The 15,531-nt window shown below is 37.0% G+C and overlaps 1 protein-coding gene across 1 annotated transcript in view; it reads left to right on the plus strand.

The window, feature by feature from the left end:
- Window positions 1-15,531, plus strand: part of Herc5 (HECT and RLD domain containing E3 ubiquitin protein ligase 5) — a 36,850-nt gene that overhangs the window by 10,172 nt on the left and 11,147 nt on the right. The window contains exons 7-14 of the mRNA XM_070022257.1: window positions 1,111-1,256; window positions 2,266-2,342; window positions 3,099-3,202; window positions 5,114-5,173; window positions 7,471-7,564; window positions 10,412-10,601; window positions 12,033-12,187; window positions 15,379-15,492. Of these exons, the coding sequence (XP_069878358.1) occupies window positions 1,111-1,256; window positions 2,266-2,342; window positions 3,099-3,202; window positions 5,114-5,173; window positions 7,471-7,564; window positions 10,412-10,601; window positions 12,033-12,187; window positions 15,379-15,492 (940 nt within the window). The remainder of the gene's footprint in view (window positions 1-1,110; window positions 1,257-2,265; window positions 2,343-3,098; window positions 3,203-5,113; window positions 5,174-7,470; window positions 7,565-10,411; window positions 10,602-12,032; window positions 12,188-15,378; window positions 15,493-15,531) is intronic.

The following is a 15,531-nucleotide window of genomic DNA, read 5'->3' on the forward strand; positions in this document are numbered from 1 at the left end:
ACCTATTTTCAGTCCATTATAGACATATTCCCTTAGGATACTGGAGGAAAATTACATAAAAGGAAATACTAACATAGACCAAACTCTTGGGGTAAGCTTTTCTTAAACAAAGAGATGTCTTCTTGAGCTCTCTCTGATTTAATACCCTAATCAAAGAAATGTCCCTTTGACTCAGTTCTTCTTAACTGTACCCTTTGAGTAACATATTTGCTAAGAACCAAGTTAGATTCCTTAGTGTAGTCACAAGAGCATTTACTCTGAAAGCTGATATACTTAGTCACATTTATTAGTTAAAAATGTATACTAATTAGTAATGAAGAGAGTGGAGGAAAGAGTCTAGGAGAAGTCCTTTTGAAGCAGTTGGATAGTGTTAACATTTTCTGAACTGTTGCTTAATATACACTGAGTATTGTCAGCCACGGAAGTTTACCTAAGCCTAGAGTTTTTATTAGGTTCATAGGCATATTGGATTAAATCATTACCAGATTGTTGAGCTCAGACTCTAACCCTTCCCTTCTGTTGCTCTGGCTTATTTAGCAGGCCATAAGAGCTCTCCATGAGCCATGCAGCAGAGGGTCCCAGGGCCAAAGGCATTTGGGAAATTGAAGATTTTTGAGGTTACCTCCCTGACTGGGACAAGGACAGACTTGGTCTTTGAGCAAGGCAAAATTCCTTGCTGTATACCCTTGGCAGGAGAGACCCACTGAGGAAATCAGTAAGAAAATCAGTATGATAAGCATCTTTGGGAAATAGACTGGGAGATCAAAGGTCAAGTGATTCAATCTACTAGGATGGGTTGAGGAGGGATTTAGAGATGGCTTCCCGGTGGGTAGTCTCGAGTTGAGGCTAAAAAGAGCAGTAGCAGCCCAGGCAAAGTACTTGATGCCAATGAAGGGAATGCCCTGCTAATAAAACATGATACCATGATCTTGAGTGGATGTAGGGTCTCTTAAGTTTTCTCAGCCACATATTGGTGATTATTTGGTTTCCAGATGGCTTTAACCCTGGAGACTTAGTTTCACAGTACTTGGTAACCTGATTTGAGCAATTTACTGTATCACTAAATACTCTTGTCATTGTAGCATTGATGGTATGTGCTTTATTTAATAGGTGGCACACACTTGCCTACGTTTCTGATGTGGGAAAAGTTTTTTCCTTTGGTTTTGGGAAAGAAGGACAATTAGGAAATGACGGAAAACATAATCAACTGATACCGCTTCCCATGAAATTGGCATCAAATGAAGAACTCAAACTGGGTAAATTCTGTAGGCTCGCAGGATTTGAAGTAATACATTGTTAGAGAAAGTATTATCTTTTAAGTGGTGCAGTAGGGAAAGCAGAAAGTCTGGAGGGACTTTTTCTGAACATTGACTTTATGTGTGTGTTTATAAGTTAAAAGAGTCAGTGTAAGTTGTGGAGTCAACTTGAACGGAAATAAAACAGACTGTATAGAGTATATATACTGAAACTGTAAGAGGTTTACAAACTCAAAGTAATTGACTCTTTCCTGTGTGATCCATAATCCTGTGGAACCCTCAGAATGCTGAGCAGCTGACAGAGCTAGAGCACTAAAACTGTGCGTTTTACCGTGCAATCCTTGTATTGGTTATTCTGTCATCCCATTTTACTGGAGGAAATAGACTTGAAAGCAAAATAGCTACTAAATCAAAGCCAAGAAGTAAGTGCTTGGTCTAAAATTAAACCATGCTCAGTGAAAACCAGAGCCTGAGCTTTTAAGTGCTCTACACAGAAGGAATGCTTTGGAATACTGTAAGCTTAGAATTAGAATTCTCTCATTTTTCTGGAAGGAGTTGTTTTTTTTTAAATTACTTAATGTGTTAAATCTTTGCTTTCTTCATGTTATATAACGACATATTCATATTCTCTGCAGGCAACAGTTATTGGTTAAATCTTGAAATAGTTTTCTTTTTTTCCCCATCTCCCTCCCTCTTCCCCCGCCCAAAGTTGTAAAGTTCATTTTTCAACATAACAACTTGTATATCTCATTGTTGCAATGGGTCTACCACCTGTATCCCTATTTAAACAAGATAGTTGTTTAAAGAATGGAAATGGAATTAAATTAGTCAAGTTAATTCAGTATTTATGATAGAGGTATATAAGCATTTTTTTTACAAATTGTGCATTTTGAAGTGATTCCACATGTCAATCTTGTGAATCACCTGTGTTTTTCAATCAGATTGTACCCTGTGGTACATAGTATCTACTTAATTGTTAGAAATCTTAAATTGTACATATTCCTTTCAGAATATCACAATTCAGGAAAGGAACTGATAATGATTGCTGGAGGGAACCAAAGCATTTTGCTGTGGATGGAAAAAGAGGTAAAAATAGGTTTCTCCATGAATAAGTTGGTAATTTTGGCAAATGTAGTCTAGAATTCAGGTTTACTGAACTTGAAAATTGTTTAGTTACCAGGCTGACTTTTAGGGGAATATGTAGATATTAATCCTTTATTGCCTAAACTAATTCCATGTTTACTACAAAAATCAACAGGTTCACTCATGGTGGCTATTGAATCAATTGGTTTTCTTAAGATTACCTACCTTCTGAGGAAGCTCCTTGCCAGTACTGCAGATTAGTGTCCTAGTGAGATGACATATTCTAAAGAATGTTAACCAGTACAGTATTTAAAAAACCTGTTCATAGGCTTAAGAATTAATCTATGATTTCTGTGTCACTTTATCAAGAGAAACCAAGTTCTTCCCACTTACATAGGTAATTGTCAGTTTATTTAACTTGCTTGAGTATGGGGACACTGAGACAGATTTCTCTGATTTAGTTTCCAAGTCTTTGGCAAGAAATGTCAACCAGACAAAAACACTGGAAATTTCTTGCTAGAGTCCTTCCTTTATGATTGTTCAGAGAGCAATATTTTCTACATTTAAAAGTTAGTCTGACATAGTGATAATGTGCTTAGGAGGGAGGATCACTAGAGGCTAAGAGACTCAGACTAGCCTGGGCTACATACTGAGATTTTATTAAAAAAATAATCAGTGTTAATCTTTATAAGATGTGTCTAAAAGTTGAATATATTTTTGGATGTCTTCAAATTATCCTACCGTTTTAATTATTTACAGAATTCCTATGTAAATCTGAGAAGAAAAATTCTTACATTGAATGAAGGGACTCCAAAGAGATGGATTGCAGATGTAGGAACTAAACAGTGGCAGAATACAAAAAGGTATGTATACCCCTTATTAACTTACTTATTGTTAAAGCAACATTTTCTTTACTGGTTCTGCACACTCAAGACATGAGATTTGGTTTTCTTCTAGTGTATTGTACTAATCAGGGCTTTCCAAGAACAGAGCCATTAGGATAGCTATAACAGAACCAAATAGGGAGCTATACCTATGGATGTAGACATAAGTTATTTTTTATTTCTTATTTTATGTTACTGTTGTTACTGTGTATTGGCTTGTGTAATTGTGGGGCTGACAAGTCTAAAGTCTGTATAATGGAGATAGGGCTGGAGAAGCCAGAAAGAACACTTTGAATCCAAACATAGTCTGAAGACAGAATTCCTTTTTCTTGGGTAACATTTTTTTCTTTTAAGGCTTGAAAGTGATTAGATTTGATCCATCCACATTACAGAGGGCAATCTAGCTTACTCCAAATCTGCTACTTTAGATATTAATCTCATCTAAAAAGTACTCTCTTAGAACAATAATGAGACCAAGAATCTGTGTACTCTAACCTAGCCAAGTTGACACCTACTATTAATCATCACAACTAAAGTAGAAGCTCCCTGAGGACAACTTCCTTTATTGAAGGACTTCTTTGGGCTTTAATATGTTTACAATGTTGTGAATTTGAACAGAAAATGCATTCTGTGGTGTTTATTAGCCTTGTTTGGCCCTGAAACCACTTTTTTTACACTTCTAATTTAGCTGAGTATTTGAAAGGGTGTCTTGGTCTATACCATGAAACTCCTACCACATTGAAAGATGGTAGGCATTTTTACAAGCATCATTTTTAGAGATATCTTTAGATATGGCCTTTTAACTCTGAAAAATACTTGTTAAGATTGTCACATATGTACAGAACATGAATGATCAAGGGGCATTCCTGTAAAGTTACATTGTTTTTAAGATGAAACTGAATGTATGCACATGTCACTAATTTATGGCAATTTCTTTTGTTACCACTTTCATGAAACAGAAATAAATAAATCTTCAGAAGTTAGGTATGGTGGGACTGTTTACTTTGTCCAAGGAATTTCTGACCCTAAATCAATCAGGTCTTTTTCTCTTTTCTGGGTCATCTTTGAGTCTATACCTTTTTGTTTGACATTGACATTTTGAGATTTAGCAAGTAGAGCAGACTTCAATGTCAAGACATTATGCAAACAAGTAGAAGAGAAAGGAAGTTTGAAAGACAATTATAACATGTTCTATTTATCATATTTGTTCTATAAAGAAGTAAGCTGTATTGAAGAATCCCAAATCTGGAAATAAGGCCACCTACTCAGTTAAACAGGGCAAGGAGTCTTTTTATTAGCCACATGGCGACTACACCCCACTATTTGGGTGATAGGATACAGTGAGGTCTTTTTCCCATGATGATCTTTTAAAGAAAAGCCACATGAGGGTGGGAGGGTTGTCAAGGCAAGCAAGCAGGTTTACAGAAGAAGCAAAACATAGTCTTGACTTGGTCAGCATGATCAGTACTATTGATACTATTGATACTTGGTTACAAAAGTCAAAACATATCCTTGGATTATAAAAGTCAAAACACCCTTGGGTAGAGGTAGTCTATTTTACAGAAATTATTTTTATTATAAATTCCTGACTAATATAACAACTCAATACAGCTGGTGATAAACCTCAAGATTGTCAGTGGCCTTCAGCAGAGTTTGTGGTAAACTGCAAAGCTGCCAGCTTGGTAAACTTGAGTGAGGGAGAGATGTTCTGTTGCTTTTTAGCAAGAATGGAAAAGGCTTAGGCTGACTACTGGCCATTTGACCAGGAGTTTTCCCCTGCAGAGGGGTTCTGCCTTTAATATTTGGCTCTATTTTTAATAATTTTGTTGTGTTTCTGATTTCACATTTCACAGTATTACTTGATTTATTAACAATTTACTCCTAATGTAGGGAAATTCGAGAGATATTTGCATCTCCTGCCTGCCTGACTGGAAGTTTCTTAAAGGAAAGGTAATGCATGTAATAAACTAAAGTTTTGTTTTAAAAAAACAAACAGGAAAACATATTTGAAAAAAATGGCTCTAAGCACAGTTTTCTGTGTGGTTGTCTTCTTGAAATTATGTCTGTGATTGCAGCACTGGGGAGACTGATACAGTGTTTGAGGCCAGTCTGGGTTACAGTGAGACCTTATCTGAAACAAAGTTTTTCTCAACAAAAACAGACAACTGCTTCCTATACAAAATGCTGAAAATACAGAGTACTAAGAATGTAGCGTAGTGATAAAACCTTTGCCTAGCATGTATTAGACCCATATCACAAGAAAAAAATTACAAGTGAAAGAAATAAAATGAATATACATAACCCACTACTTAGTACAAGTTCGTTTACAGTGGTATGGTGGCTGTAATCCCAGCTTCTGAAATCATTCTGAGCAACAAGTGAGACCCCCTTCCAAAAATAATAAGAGTACCTAGTACATTTTTCTGTGCTTGTGTGTTTTCATACAAAAATTGTGTTAGGGTTGTTAAGTATATAGTCCCTAGCACTTATATACACAAAAGGGAATGATTGTTTTTAGACTTTGCTTTATACTTAACCTTTCCATCTTACTCAATTCTGTATTCAGTATTCTCTAACATTTTATTATCTATTATATTCCACGAGAAGGCTATATTTTTATTCACTTATTGCTAAAAGATTTTAAGATACCTTCTCTGTGGTATAGGAGAGGTATTATGTTTTTCATTTCAGTGGCAATTGCCTGAAAGAAACAAAGGAGGAAAGATTTATTTTGGCTCACATTTTTCAGAGATTTCAGTCTGTAGTCAGCTGGTTCCATTGCTGTGGATATCGGGTAGGGCTGAAACATGGCATATGGACATGGAGGAGGAAAGGTGCTCTTCTCATGGTAGCCAGAAAGCAGAGAAGTCAGGAAATGCTATGGCAAAATGTACCTTTCAAAATGCATGTCACAGTGACCTACTTTACCTCATCTAGGCCCACCTTTCATAGTTTCCCTACCTCCCAATGGTTTAATCATTTAAAGTTCATTAACTCATTGAAGAGACAGAACCTTCATGATCCAATCACTTCCCCAAAGATCCATGTCTCAACACTGCATTCATCTAAGAATAAGCCTTCAATTTCTTGAGTCTTTTTGGAGGATGTTAATATCCAAACCATAATGGGTTCTGGGAATCAAGGGCCACATGTATCCCAAGCATGTACTCTACCACTCTTCTGTACCTCTAGCTCATTATGAATTTTTAAATATTAGAGAAAAACTTATACTTCATTTCCTAAACATATGTATAATGTTTTGTTTCACTAAAAGCATTCTTTACATTGGCATACTCACTTATTTTTGAAGTAGAAGTGTAGCCTAAGCTGATCTTGATCTTGTGGTTCTCCTGCCTCAGACTCCCAAGTGCTGGAATTACAAGTGTTCTTGGACGTCACCATGTCCAGGAAGAATTCTTTTATCATTTTACAAAAAATAATGCCATCTTTAAACAGGATGTCCATTAAGTTCATAAGTATAATTCATAGGTTATGGTTAATTTTAATATTTCTATTGTAATGTGAAGAATTGGTTGCTCTGAAGCCTCTTCATGAGGTGTCCCTACTTTTGTTTCATGTATCTTGGAGAAATGACTATTTTGGTTTTAGAACCAGGAAAAACCTATTTTTCTGTTTTTTTTTCTTGCTGAAAAAATACTTCCCTTAAGGGATGTGTATGTATTTTGCTGGGAATCAAACCCAAGGCCTTGTACGTGCTATGCAAGTGCTGTACCTGAACTATACCTATGTCCTTGAGTAGCCATCTTAGATAAAACATATCTTGACTCAAAGGCTTTAGGAATATATAATAAATGAAGTCTTAATGGGTCCACCTGTAATCCTACTACTCAGAATACTAAGATCAGAAAAGATCCAAGTTGGAGGCCAGACTCCAACAGAAGTTAGATTCTGTCACAAAACCAGCAAAAAACAGATCTGAATTGTGACTTAAGTTGTAAACCACTGGTTTTAGAAGTTCAAAGCCTGAATTCAAACTCCAGTTCTACCAAAAATAAAAGTAATGCATCTTTTGGGGTTTTCTTTTCCATTTAGAAATAATTGCATGCTACCTATATTTTCATTTGTTTGTATTCAGTCAAATTATTATAGTTATTAAAATAACTTGTTGAGAACAAGGTAGCTTTCTTGTTGAAAACAGTAGCTTTATTAAAATGGAGCATGGTCTAAAACAATCTAGATTATTCATTTTCATTTACTTATTCTATGCATTTATTTTTCTTCTATAGACTGACTGCAGAAACCATGTCTGTTTATCTGGACTTAAGTAAAGCAAGAAACACCTTTAAGGAATTAACTCAAAAAGACTGGATTATTAACACGGTGGTATTCTTAAGAGTATACTAGAACTGTCTAAGAACCCAGAATTTCAGAAGAAATCCTTCCTCTTTAGAGACTGGTTTATCCAGATTAAATCAAACTAAAATAACATTCAGGAGTTTGCCCATTTAGGTTGGTAAAAGCGGTGCAGTAGTCATATAGGATACAAATAATATAGTGTGTCTATGCATAGAGACACCTATAACTACATATTACAGAGAGAATTCAGGACTTTTAAGAAACTTTAAAAAATTTGTTGAGTTTGTGACACTAACATATGAACATTATATGTGCAGTTGTTTTAAGCATAAATATAGAAATGAGCATACTTTAATAGGACTATTTTTTCACCTTTGACCTCCTGGATTCTTTCTTTTCTGTTTTGGGCCATTTTTCTGTAGAATAGTCCTGTTCTTTCTGGGGCTGTTGCCTCTGGTTTCAATGATGTTACTATTTAGTTTCTTACTTGCACACATTTAAAACATGTTTATCCTCTTGATTAAGCATTATTTACCTCATTTCTCTGCTGTTCTAGTTGATCTAGGGATGATATTTCTCATTATGCCAATTTTTTCACTCTTAAGGCTTTACTCTTTTTTTCTGTACCTCATTCTTTGTCCCCCTTAGTCTGGTTCCCATCTCTTACTCGCCCTTCTGGCCTGCTCTGTTTGCCTCGATCTGAATGCTCTTAGTGGCAAGTTTTTCCTTATCAAACTGTTCTTAAGGGAGTAAGGAAAGTTTAGGGGAAAAGAAGGCCCAGCTAGTCCTTTATCAGGGTTCCAACTCTTTAAAGTGCCTGTAACATTAACCTATGAACTGTTGCACAAAGTATTTTGGCTATATTTGTTCTCTGTTATTTGATTAGTTGATATCCTCTCAGTGTCAGACAGTCTGTAACTTAGTTTCAGTAAGGGCTGCTGAATACAGCCATGGGAAGGTCCCTGAGCTCATCACTGAGAGTTGCCTTGCTTGAAGATTGCATCTTGGTTGTACTGGAAAAAAAATAATACAATGCAAATAACAAAGAGGAATTTTTTTCACCTCTGTTTCAGAAGAGGATTGCGGGGTTAGAAGACCTCTGATACTCCTCTCTTAAAATTCTGTCCTGAGGACTATTAGACTTATTTATTGACTAAACATTTAAATACTTGTTACTTGCTGAGTGCTCCTTGCCCTTCAGAAACTCATGGTTGAGGGCAGGTCATACCTACATACATGTACACAATGCACATGTTGAAGACTGGATGTGTTTCACATATCACTGTCCCTAATGTTTATCTTAGAATGTAGTTAAGGGGCTGGGAAGGTGGCTCAGTGGTAGAGTGCTTGCCTTGCATGCATGAGGCCCTGAGTTCGATTCCTCAGTACCACATAAGCAGAAAAAGCCAGATGTGGTGCTGTGGCTCAAGAGGTAGGGCTAGCCTTGAGCTGAAGAGCTGAGGGACAGTACCCAGGCCCAGAGTTGAGGCCCCATGACTGGCAAAAAAAAAAAAAACAACAGTAAAGTATTTTCTGGTGAAATCAGTTGTTAGTAGGGTATTGAATGGTTAGGTTTACTTAGAGCACTAAACAAGGTGACTCAGAAGGTAGACTTCACCAGGTTCCTACTATATGGAAGTGATTTCTAGGAAGCCTGAAAGTTATCCTCAAGGAACAGTATGGAAAGCAGTGAAACTGGTTGAGTGTTACCATGGTTTTGAGGATTGTGAGACTGGCTGATGAGCAAGGAGGTGGGTAGGGTGAGTGCCTTAAACCTTAACATAAAGTTGTCAGATATTAAGTCCAAGTAAACCTCATAGTGGGTGCCCAATAGTATAAAGTGATCATTATAACAGTATTTATATTTGGAGATGGTCAATTTAACCAATAGTTTGTAATGTAGTGGTTGAGAGTTCAGACATTGGAGCTGGGTACTAGTGGCACACGCCTGTAATTCTAGCTACTTGGGAGGTTGAGATGAAGATCTTAGTTTGAAGCCAACCTGAGTAGAAAAATCCCCAAGACTCTTACCTACAGTTATCCAGCAAAAGCCATAATGGAGGTGTGGCTCAAGTGGTAGAGCACCAGACTTGAGCAAAAAAGCCAGGAGAGTTAGAGGATTTGAGTTAAAAGTTCCAGTATAACACACACATACACAATTTGGACATTGGAGTTTGCAAAATCTAGTCCTACGTAGCTGTGTAATCTTGAGTGAGTTAATTTTTTTGAAGAAGATACTTCTCATCTATCAAAGCAGTACTAATATCTATGTTGCAGTGAATATTCAAAGCTTAAGTGACCAAGCTGGAATATAATGTCTAATAAGGTACTCCATAAATACTAGCTTCTTTTTTCATGGTGGGTTTTTAAACAAATTGCATTTGAAGCACACACAAACAACTTAGGATTCAATTTAAAATTTCCTTAAACAGTTGCAATCTGACTTCGTAAAACTACAGAAGACTAGAATATCTAGAAATCAGTGATTGAGGGAGACATGTAGGTCTATGAGCTGATAAAAGGAACTATTGTATTTGAATATTTATTTTGTTTTGCTTTCTTGAGTTCTATTACATTTTTTACTTTTAAAAAATAAGTAATGCTAACCAGAAGGTAGATTATAGAACTAATTATTGAGAGGGCTACAATAGTTCTGAATCCATCACTCATCCAGTGTCCCTCTGCTTTTGTCATTTAATCTTCATGCACCTAGCAACTGAATGGGGGAAGAGTATTTGGGAGGCTAGGTAAAGACAGTCAACATTTGTTTCAGAAAAACTAAATGATTCTTCTAATTTCCTGGTGAAATCAAGCTCCAAGTTGTATACCTTGTTTTGTTGAAATCATTTTCCCTGATCTTCCTGACCACAGATAATCGCCTGTATCAAGGACAATCTGCTAAAAAATTTGCCACTCCATTCTTCATACCAAGAAGCACTAGAAGTTTTCTTGCTACTCCCACAATGTCCTGTGATGCATGATATTAACTACTGGGAGAACCTAGTAGTACCATTTGCCGAGGCTATTTGTAAAATGAGTGACCAATCTTTAAGAATTATGGGTAAGATTGATTGATGGTTGAAAATACTTTGTCCATTTTTTTCAGAAGTTCCTAATTAAGGAAAAAAATTGGTAATTACAAATGCATTGTAGCCTGGTGCCAATGGCTCACACCTGTAATCCTAATTACTCAGGAGGCTGAGATCTGAGTATTGTGGTTCAAAGCCAGCTGGGGCAGGAAAGTCCATGAAACTCCTCTCTCCAATTAACCACCAGAAAACTGGAAGTGGTACTGTGGCTCAGGTGGTAGAGCACTCACCTTGAGCTGAAGAGCTCAGGGTGGGCCCCCAGGCCCAGAGTTCAAGCCCTAAAACTGACCAAAAAAAGAAAAAAAATGCATTGTATCTCTTAGCTCATATTCTTAGCCTACTCTGGAAAGATGTTAACAATTACTGGGGATGTCAAATACAGATTATTTAATATCTTTTTAGAATTCTTAGGGTATTATATGCATGGCTTGGTGATGAGCTCCTTTGTCCCCAACTTTTCATTATGAAAAATTTTACAAACGAGAAGTTGAAAGAATACTGGATGATTACCTGTGTGTCCTACACTTTAGGGCCAACAGTTATGTAGTCATTTGTACTCTCATTTTTTACATTTTTAAACTTAGTCATTTGAATATAAATTTGAAGGCATGAGAATTCACTCATTTTAGTATTCAACAAAAGTATGGAATTTATTAATATATAAGAAAAGTGATCAGAATTCCTTAAAATTCAAGTTAGGAGCACAAAATTAATACTGAAGTAATAAACATTTTTTTTGGGGGGGTCCGGTCGCAGGGCCTGAACTCTGGGCCTGGGTGCTGTCCCTCAGCTCTTCAGCTCAAGGCTAGTGCTCTACCACTTGAGCCACAGCACCACTCCCGGCTTTTTTTCTTTTTGCTTCTGTGGTGCTTGAGGAATCGAACCCAGAGCCTCAGGCATGCAAGGCAAGCGCTCTACCACTGAGCCACCTTCCCAGCCCCATAAACAATTTTTACCATGTGCTATTTTTGTTTTTTTCCAAGTTTGTGGCTCTCTTAACTCTCAGGGAATGTGTGTATTAATCACTATTGTGCCGGGCTCACCTCTGTAATCCCTAGCTACTGAAGAGGCTGATATCTGAGGCTCACAGTTCAAAGCCAACCTGGGCAGAAAAGTCCATGAGACTCTTATCTCCAATTAACCACTCGAAAACCAGAAGTGGTCTGTGGCTCAAGCTGTAGAGCACTCACCTTTTGCTGAAGAGCCCAGGCCCAGAGTTTTGCTCCCAAGCCCAGAGTTCAAGCCCCATAACCAACAAAAAAAAATTGCTACTCTCTGAAGAGACAGATACGCATTTGTAATTACAGCATATTAAAATCCTGCATTAGTAGTTTGAGGAAATAGGAAGAATCTAGGAGAAATTATGCCCTAACAATTTTGTTTGGCTTTTTTGTATTCCTCAGAGATGCTCTGGACCACACTACAAGAGTCTGTTTTCAGCAAATTGGTGCAGATGTTTAAAACTGCCTTGGGTGCTCAGTTGCGTTACTGGGCTGAAAGTGATGTGAATAACGGCCACCTTAAAGCTCTCCTAGAAATACTGAAAATGCTGCATAGGGTAAGGGTTCTAAACAAAACCTCTGCATATAGATTTAGCAACAAAAGCCCACTTGCTTTCAACTTGATTGAATCTTGAGCAGCTCATGAAATGCATGTAGGTGCTATTGCTGTTTTGAAAACATTTCTTGGGTGAATTATCCATATAAAGGGATTTACAGTTGACTGTCCTTTCTCCATAGGCTCCACATCCAAGGACTGAATCAGTAGTGGATTGAAAATACTGCAGGGGAGGAGATGGTAGTAGGATCTGTATAGAACACATGCTTGCTTTTTTCTTTTCATTATTCCTTAAGCAGTACATTATAACAACTACTAACAACATTTTTGTTACAATAAATATTGTTAAGTAATCTAGGTGTTTAAAGTGTATAGGTTGGTATATTTAGGTTATTTGGAAATCTGTGCCATTTTATGTAAGGGGCATAAATGTTTGGACTTGGATATGAGGGTTGTCCTGGAATTAGTCCCCCATAGATACTGAGAGATGATTGTATGATACCTATATATAAAATCTGAAGAAAAATAACAGAAGAATTAAAACATCAGTATATCTATAAAAGAAAAGTATTTTGTAGTACTTTTGAAATGTTGGTATATCCCATGGATTGTTCTTTTCTCCCTCATTCACCACAACTCCAAAGGTATCCATAATCCTGAGTGTAGGGCTAATTATACCTTCTCTATTAGTGGTTCATTAGCCTGCTTTATTTTCTATCTCTTTATCTATGCAACTCCAGATTTCCTTAGCACACTCTTCCACATCATCAGTTCTTATTTCAGTGGTACTTTTGTTATGCCATACAGTTGCTTTTTACTTTTCATTTTAAGTATTAATGTTTTTCATTCATTGGCATTCTTATTTATTCTTGGTCATTATTTACAATTTATCATCCCCTCTTTTTATCCTCCCCTCTGTTTCCTTTTTCTCCTCTTCATTTCCCCTCTTCCCTTACCTCTTTTCTTTCTTTTTTTTTGGGGGGGGGGGTGTCCGGTCGTGGGGCCTGAACTCTGGGCCTGGGCGCTGTCCCTTAGCTCTTCAGCTCAAGGCTAGCGCTCTACCACTTGAGCCACAGAGCCACTTCTGGCTCTTTTCTTTTTGCTTATGTGGTGCTGGGGAATCGAACCCAGGGCCTCAGGCATGCAAGGCAAGCGCTCTACCACTGAACCTTCCCAGCCCCTCACCTCTCTTTTCTATCCTCCCTTTTACTGTTGCTGTACAACTCCTGTGTTGTCTTTATAACTCATATCCTTTGCTTCTAGAGTTTCTGAGGTGTTTTGTGATTATCTGTGAATGAGTTCTCATTTTTCTTAAACATTGTCTTTTAGAATAACTCAGTGGCTAGGTTTCTTCTGGGAGAATTCATTTCTGTCAGGTTTCTAGAAAGAATGAAATTCTTGGTTTGAAGCTTTTCAATTCTCCAAGTGGTGGAGGTATGCACACTTGTGGGAGGGTTCTTTTGTAATTTCAAATTCTATAGGCACTTCTTTTCCAGCTATGTACCTTTATACATTGCTAATTTCCATGGTGAGGTGGATTGGATTAATGATGGAGAAAAGATTTTTTGGTGGGGGGGGATTTTTTTTTTTTGATGTGTGGAGGGGCTGATACTGAGACTTAAACTCAGTACCTGGGTGCTGTCGCTTAGCTTTTTTCACTTGTCTAATGCTTGCTTTACTACTTGAGCTATAGCTCAAGTGCCTTTTATTTTTTATTTTTTTGCTAGCTAATTGGGAATAAAGAGTCCCACTGACTTTCCTGCCTAGCTGGCTTTGAACTGTGATTCTCAGATCTCAACCTCCTAAGTATTTAGGATTACAGATGTCAGCCATCAGCAACGGATGAAAAGAGTTTAACTCTAGTCTCCTTCACCATGATGATTAAGCTCTTTGGGGTCTTATTTGAGTGGGTTTTGTCTTTTTGCTGCAAAGTCCCAACCACTGAAAAATTGAAGTTCAGGTTTATCAGGTTTGACAAATGCTTCATTTACTTGTGTAGGGTGTTATAATTAATTAGTTTTTGCCATTCTGGGGTTTGAACCCATGGTCTTGACATGCACTCTACCATTAAGCCACATCCCCAACCCCACTTAGTGTTTTACCTGATTATTGCATATCTACTTATGAACTCAGTAGTAACCTTTAAAATGTTTGTTATATGTTCTCCTATATTTCAGTTTTTTTCTCCAGTGGATCAGGGTTTATCTGCTATATTGCTCAAGAAAAATAAGACTGCATAATGTACTATTGAAAAATAATGACTAGTTTTCAAAGTTTTGTACAAAAAAGAAAAGATAATCAGGAAATAATCTGGGTTTTTTAAAGCTGGGAAATTAATTGAAGAGTTCAAGGAAAGTATCTTAGAATTGCCACTTAGAATTGTGCAAATTTTAAAAAAGCCTCTGGGATTCTGCTTTGTTCTTTGTTCTTTATGGGCAATAAAAAGTTTGATATTTGTTGAAGTCCTCAGCTCTTAATGGGAGTCTCAGGAAGTCATGAGGAAGAAACATCCATTTTCTTAGGTATTCCAGAGAGCTTGGGGGCAAGATGGGAGTCTAGAGGACCACAGTTGTAGGTAAAAGTGCTGGGAACCTTGGATCCACTTGGGTTTGAGTGACTATCAATAAGAATATTATAGACCAGTGGTCTCTGTACACAGCCACAATGGGCTTTCTGAACACCTGAGAACTAATACAGTTCAATGGTATGTTGCTCATCTAGGTCAGTTACCATTGAGTGTATATGTGGTTCAGTACCTGCACTGATTGACAACAGAATGATTGTAGGTGCATCATAATTTTGATCATCTGATGGAAAGCAAAGCTAGAAAATTCCTCCATAAATACCCTGCACTTACCTTGTGAGAGCAAATACTTTGAAATGGGAAATTGCTAAGTTCTAAGGTCTAACACATCAAGATGAATTGGGCCCTAGAATACTTTAGCTTTATACTGCACTGGTTTTTGCCATTATACTTAGAGTTGTTTAATGTTTTTTTCTATAAATTTCAAGTGACTAGAAGTTTATCACACCATCAATCTCTGAAGTATTTTTATATGCATAAAATTTTGGTCATTGGCAATTGAATAGTTTATATCCGGGTGATTAAAATCATTTAACTTTTGAATTCGATCATCTAACAATCATAAAGCAAAACTGTCTTTAAAACTAAAGTGTCATACTTCATTTAAGGTTAATCAGAACAAATTTCAACTGCCTGAAAATATTTTTGAAGTAGATGAATTATCAGAATGGCTCAATTTTTATGGAGAAGCATATCGAAGATCCTCTTGGAAAACAAATGGGGTAAGTCCAGCATGATTAACTGATAAAGGGCTCCTGTGA

The sequence above is a fragment of the Dipodomys merriami genome, unplaced genomic scaffold (assembly GCF_024711535.1).
Source record: "Dipodomys merriami isolate MVZ:Mamm:240054 unplaced genomic scaffold, mDipMer1.0.p SCAF_15, whole genome shotgun sequence".
Taxonomy (NCBI): Eukaryota; Metazoa; Chordata; class Mammalia; order Rodentia; family Heteromyidae; genus Dipodomys; species Dipodomys merriami.